Source organism: Neophocaena asiaeorientalis, unplaced genomic scaffold (assembly GCF_003031525.2).
Source record: "Neophocaena asiaeorientalis asiaeorientalis breed wild unplaced genomic scaffold, Neophocaena_asiaeorientalis_V1.1 scaffold254, whole genome shotgun sequence".
Taxonomy (NCBI): domain Eukaryota; kingdom Metazoa; phylum Chordata; class Mammalia; order Artiodactyla; family Phocoenidae; genus Neophocaena; species Neophocaena asiaeorientalis.
The window spans coordinates 2310032-2316290 of record NW_020174705.1 but is presented as its reverse complement, the minus strand read 5'-3'; the positions used below and the strand labels follow the sequence as shown (position 1 = coordinate 2316290).

At 59.9% G+C, this 6259-nt stretch overlaps 1 protein-coding gene across 2 annotated transcripts in view; it reads right to left on the bottom strand.

Annotated features, from left to right (window-relative positions):
* The window catches only part of KCTD5 (potassium channel tetramerization domain containing 5), a 27061-nt gene that overhangs the window by 11388 nt on the left and 9414 nt on the right, over window positions 1-6259 (bottom strand). For both annotated transcript variants that reach the window (XM_024759699.1, XM_024759698.1), the window contains exons 2-3: window positions 3263-3371; window positions 1500-1591 (exon numbers count right to left, since the gene is read on the bottom strand). In XM_024759699.1, the coding sequence (XP_024615467.1) occupies window positions 1500-1591; window positions 3263-3371 (201 nt within the window). The remainder of the gene's footprint in view (window positions 1-1499; window positions 1592-3262; window positions 3372-6259) is intronic.

The window sequence follows — 6259 nt, the reverse complement described above, 5'->3', positions numbered from 1 at the left end:
ATCCACTCACCCACCCGACCTTCGCTGAGCTATGCTCCAAGCTCGGCTTCTGGCAACACCGCAGGGAGCACTGGCCAAAGGCCTGTCCTAATACAGCTGCCGCTCCAGCCGTTACACAATGTGTCAGTGATAGGGTCACAGCTCGAAGTACACGGGTCACCACACAGCCCAAGTGCTTTCATTTGTGAAACAGTGGAGGACACTGAGCACTGCTCAGCCTGAGCCTGCTAATCCCCTTGCCAGCCTGTGAGGGGGCCTCTCCCACATTCACCATGCAGGGGGGACACAGGCACAGAGGGCTGGTGCCAGCCCAGGTCACAGGGTTCGTAACCAGGGGGGCTGGGCGGAGGGAAAAGAGGCCTCAAACTGGCCAGAGATGACTGGGGAGCTCGTGGCCACATCTCCTGCCCCCTCCCCAGGCCCCTCCCACTGTCCCGATGGCCCTGTGGCTCCTGCAACAGGGAGAGGGTGGGAGCTGTGTGGTGGGTGGTCCCAGCCTCCCACGCCGTCACCCCAGTGTGCCCTCCCCTGGCCCCTGACCAGCCACTCAGAGCGGCCAGGCTGTCAGCAAGCCTCTTCACAAAGGCCAAGAGCTCCAGCTCTGGGCCTGCCGGGTGCCCAGCGGAAAAGCCCGGGGTGGGTGGGGGGCAGTGAAAGGGTTTTAAGTGGACGGAGACTCTTCATGTAGTCTGGCATGAAGCTCTGAGAGAAAGTGCACTTCACAGCAGCCTCCTGGCAGAGGGAACCCGCCAGGCAGGGCCTGGCGCTCTACTAGCAAGTGCAGAGCTGGCACTACAACAAAGACTAATGCCTAGACCCTCTGGTACCTCCCTTCGTGGGAGGTGCTAGACACAGCCCATCTCAAACAACACTGGCCTAATGGGCAGCAGAGTGGCCGTGCTGGCCCTGGCACTGCTGACCGTGCCCAAGTGCAAATGGGTCCCACATGGGGCTCTGCACCATTGGGGACACAGTCCAGCACAAAGAGTACCTATTGAGCCCTTCCTTCCTGGTAAAAGCCAAACTCTCATCGTGCCTACACACACCTACAGGACCCCCACCTCATCCGTCTGTGCCCAGCTTGCCGCCAACTCCCCTGTGCTGTCCCTCCAGTCACACTGGTCCTCTGAATGGGTTGAGTACTCAGCTACCACAGGCCCTTTGCACTCGCTGTGCCCTGTCTGCAATGCCCTCCCTGAGACGGCCACACACTCAAGCCCCACAGAGGCCTCCTGCTCTCCCTCTGCCCCCTCCTCACCCTCACTGGACCGTCCTCCTCAGCAGCTGCTCATCGTTCCCCACTGGAGTGGGGCCCCCGAAGCATGTGCCCTGTGTGCCGGTCAGGGCGCCAGCTGACAGCACCGCGGGAGGTGTCCAGAGGGCGGGCCACAGGCACCAGGACAACTCCAGAGGAAGCCAGTCAGCAAGGAGGGAGGGAAGTGAGCCGCGCCTTTATGCCAGGCCTCGGAAGGTTCCTGCACCTTAGTCACCGGTCTCACCTGTGATGTTCTGCTGTCTCGTTCTCTAATTTTGTCCTTTACAAGTTTTATTAGTGAGGTGATATTGTAAAATTCTGCTTCCTCCAACACCCCTAGAATAAAGAAAAACAACTATAATTCCCACCAGATCAAAGAATAAACGTTGTGCCTCTGCCCCTCAGTGGACCGGTGGCCCGTTCTCAGCCCAGCCCACCGGAAGCCCCCGGCCCCCGTCCTGCCATCCTACAGACTCTGCAGACACTGCTGGCTCTCAGGGCCCCCAGGGTGCACACGGAGAAAGGGCACGTTTGTGGACACACGTCTGGCCCGCGTCCTTCCAGGTGACCTGCTGGGTGCTGAATTCACGCCAGGCCCCCGGGACGTTTCTCGGACAGACCCCCTCCAGAGCCTGCGGCCGTCTGTCCCGGGCTAGCGGCCACCTCACATGGGTCCCTGTGTCACTCAGTCAGAAGACAGCTGGTTGAGAGGCTGCTCAGCTGTGGAACTCCTGCCAACTTAGGAACCCTTTCCTGCCGTTTGCAACGGCCCCAATTTAGGGGCTCTGAACGGCCAGGTAACTCTGAAGAGCGGATCGGAGGGGTCCTGCCTCGGGGCTCCTCATGGGTATTCCAGAAGGTCAGGCGCATGCCTCCTGCCACCATGCCTGGTCGTCCCAACCAGTCTGCACTCTGCACAGCGGGCCCCGGCGCTAGCGGCACCGGAGACTCGGAGCCGTGGACTCTGTCTGACCCTCAAGCTGCAGCCTAATGAGGTCTCAGGGACTCAGCAGAGCGGGTGGTGGGGCTGCCACCGCCCAGGCAGACGTCTCTCTCTTCAAGGCCCCAAAGGGAGGTGCACCTGGCACGTCCCATCTCAGGATGATGCGGGGCGACGTCCTATCAACCCTTCCCTTTGGATCCAGGGGTGGGGACTGTGGGGCTGTGAATAAGCCCTGGAAGCCTCAGGATAAGCACTTTGGCCTGAAGGGCCAGCCTTCTACCATCCAGACGCTCCAGGCGCCCCTCGTGCTCTGAGGGGCAGATGGGAAACGGCACCCGTGGGGGCCTTTCTCCCGAAAAAAAGCACTGCATCTGAGGCTGACGGAAGACAGGTGAGTGAGGCCAGGCAGCAGGGGCTTGATCTGTGGCAAGTACCACATTTGCTTTCTAAGCAAGTCATGCTGGGAACAGTTTGCCTAAAACTGTACAGCTGCACACACAGAACACACGTGCGTGCACGAAAAAGACGCTGCAAAAGAAGATGCAGACACGCAGTCGGAGGAGCAAGAGGGCCCGGAGAGAAGGAGGGAGCAGGCTCAGCTCAACAAGCAAAGGGGAGAGAGCCCTGGGCTCTCAGCACCGACCGGACCCTGAGCTGGGAGCCATAGCACAGCAGGCATCTGGAAACGCAGGAAGAACTCAGAGGGGGTTCTGCCAGGGCTGCCCCAGAAGGAGAGCAGACTCGGGGTGACCGACACCAGGGACCCCCGGGAAGTGGCGGGCCCCAAGCTGTGTGAATCAAGGCAACCAGAGAGCAGCGGGCCCCAGGGAGGAGCCCCACCCTCAGGGCACCACCAACCGGACACCTGAAGGAGGGAGTGGGTTGCAGTCCCAACCAGCCCCCACCCAGCTCTGGATTGTCTCAGCTTCCTGGAGGAAGAAAAGGGGAAGAGGCAGCACCGAGCAGCCCTGTTCCCTCTGAGATAAGCATCTGTGAGGGATGGAGCTGGAGAGCAAGGGAGGGCCCCCCCCACCTCCCCGATCCTGGTCCTGCCTGCGACTCACCTTCCTCGGCAATGTCTTTGTTAATGACCAGCTTTCCGTGTCTCAGGTAGTTCAGCACAGGCCCAAAATAGGTGGGGTCTCTGTCGATTAAATAGGCACCTGTTTCATCCTACAAAGAACAACACACCAAGGTGAATCCCAGACAAGAAAGCGCAGTTCCCACAGCTGGCCCACAGCCCAGCCACAGCTAAAGGGGGTTTTGGAGGCTTGTGGACTGTACGTGTCTAACACACAACTGGAAGGATCAGCATTTATGGCACTTTAGGGAACCCCTAAGCAGTGTCGCCTGCTTCCAGCCACCTGCAGCCGTTGACCCTGATCTGTCACCACTGCAGGTGAAGCCAAGTTTAAGCTCTGTAATAGGTGACCTCCCTATTTACTCTGAGGCAAGGAGATTGTGTACAAGGCCTCTTTCCTCATAGCTCCAATAATTCCTTTCTTTCATCCTTTTCTCATTTCAGCAACCGTCCCACAAGAGTAACCTGACACACTTTTCCCCATGGGATGCTCTCAAAAGTGGGACTGATGCCAACAGGTCAGCATCTGAAAGACACCGCGACCCAGGCCGCTGCTGCTCATTTTGGGGCTCCTCGCTGGGCAGGACTGGGTAGTCAGAGGCTCATGGAACACAGCTTCATTTTCTGTTGCCAAGTGACCCTAGAGCTCCCCTGAGACTGCTGACCACCGAGGAGGCCTCCCCCACAGCAGTGCCCCCCCGGGGTCCATCTACAGAAGGCGCTCCCTCCACACCTGGGCAGGCCCTGCTTCGCCCCCAGGGCCAGGGCCTTTCTGAGTGTTAGGGAGCCTCACTGCCCACAGCACACAGCATCAGGCATCTTGGCAGGGAGGTGGTGAGGCAGAACCCCCTGAACCTCTTGGACATAGTGAGCCCATGGGCCCCAGAGCTCACTCCCACTGGGAGGAATCTCATCCGTGAAGCGGAGTGCTGTGTTAGGGCCCCCTTCTCACTCATAAGCATCAAATCTGGAATTTTGTGTAATAAACCTGGTGGCTTCAAGGGTTTCCTCCTGAGTCCACAAAGCTGTAAAAACCTGCTCTCCTCAGATCAAATCCGGATGTGGGGCCAGCAGGACCCAGAGCCTCGCTGATGGGTGGGCAGGCCCCGCTCAGCCCAGAGCACCTCTGCCCCTTCCTCTCTCCCACAGGCCCTGGGTGCTCAACCCAACCTCCTGCCTCGATAGGCCACTGCCTGGTCCCCCCATGGGCTTCCTGTCCCCCAGGGCAGCATCCAACCACACATAGATCCCCAACTTCGTCTAAGGAAGCACTGGTCAGATATTGTCCCAAGGGATCCTGCCTCCTGGCCTGGCTCCTCAGCCCTTTCTCCAGACTCCCTAGACCCCTCCTCTTCTCCAAGCAAGGCCAGAAGACCCCTGGGACAGGCTTCAGGAAGAATGATGCTTCAGCAGCCTCCCTACTGGTGAAAAACAGCCGCCATTTCCTACAAAGGGGCCGAGGTCTGGAAAGAAAAGGATGGAGCTGCCACAACACGGAATCCAGGGGCTCTTCCCTGCACCTTGTGGATGAAAAGAGCCCAAGTGTGACAAGTGCAGATTGCCAAGCTCAGGAATTATTCATCGGCTCACTGCTACCTCCACAGACAGCTGGCAGAAGGTCGAGAAGGAAAGATCAGACAAGGACTGGGCTCATCTCCGCCCTCAGGACACCCCAGGGAGCCTCCCTTGTCACACGGGGCTGAGGCCCCACGACGGGGCTCAAGGCCATGCCACCGACACACTGGGTATCTCGCTCAGCACTGGGAGTGGGCGGGAGAGGAAAAGGAAGTGACCCAGGCCTCCAAAGCCTGGAGGGATGGGGGATGGGACAGAGAAGGAGGGAAAGGAGGTGAGCCCACAAAACTGTGGTGGTGGCACGCCCAGGGCCAGGTGAGAGGGCCACCGCCCAGATGCAAAGGGACCCCAGACCAAGCCCTGGAGAGCACTGGAGAGCCAGCGATGGGGCTGGGCCTCCAGACACCAGGCTGACCCGTAGAAGGGCAGGGGTGGGAGGCCGTTGAACAGGGGTGGCTTTTTCACTAAAAGGCCACATGGCCAATGCTCCGAAGGAACTCCTACCCAGGCCCAGCCCTCAGCTCGGCGCACACCAGGCCAGGCTCGTGGCCCCATCTTAGGGTGCCTGAGGTAAGGCCCTCTAACCCCGGGGGGCTGAGGACTCCCCAGGAGGGACTGGGGATCCAGCACCCAGGCTGGCAAATGCAGAGGTAGCAGCAAGGGGCGGGGGGACAGCACGCCCCCAGCAGCCTCCCTAACATGCTCCCACCCATACCCTGTGCTCAAAGGCAAGTGGCCTCCGTGCTCAACTACCCAGCCATCCAAGGGGAGGGGCAGGCTTGTCGCTGCGTGGGAACCCCTGCCTTCATAAAAGGAGCAGCCTCACGGATACATCCAGAACAAGGCCAAAGAGTCCAAGGTGTTTGCTGCTAACTGGGCTGGAGCCCAGGCCCAAGGGTGGAAGAGCAAAGAGGACCCCACCTGCGTCTCAGGGTCTGGAACCCAGGCTTTGTATCCACCAACAGACGTTCCTGGTGGCCCACCCGGAGAACAAGAGAGGCACTGGTCCCTGGAGGTGCTGGGAGCACAGCTGGGAGAGAGCTGGCACCACGGCGAGGGGGGCACAGAGCCACAGTTGGAGGGAGCATGGAGGTCAAACCCCTGGGGTCCAGGCTCACGCTCAGCTACTCAAGGCGCATTGCTCCTCTCTCCAGGCCTCAGCTTCCCCATCTGTCAAATGAGATACTCAGCCAAGAGGAGGCCGGGGGCCCTTCTGGCTCTAACGGTCTGTGTCTAGTCCAACGTCTCTTCAAGGTGACAGAGCTGGGCTCGTGACCTGTCCTGGGGGCTGGGACAAATTCCAAGGCAGAGGAAGCCACATGCTCTGGCCACAGAGATGGGGAAGCACTGAGCCAGGAGACTGAAGCACACACCTGGCCGGGCCCTCGGAGGCCTGAGCCTTCCA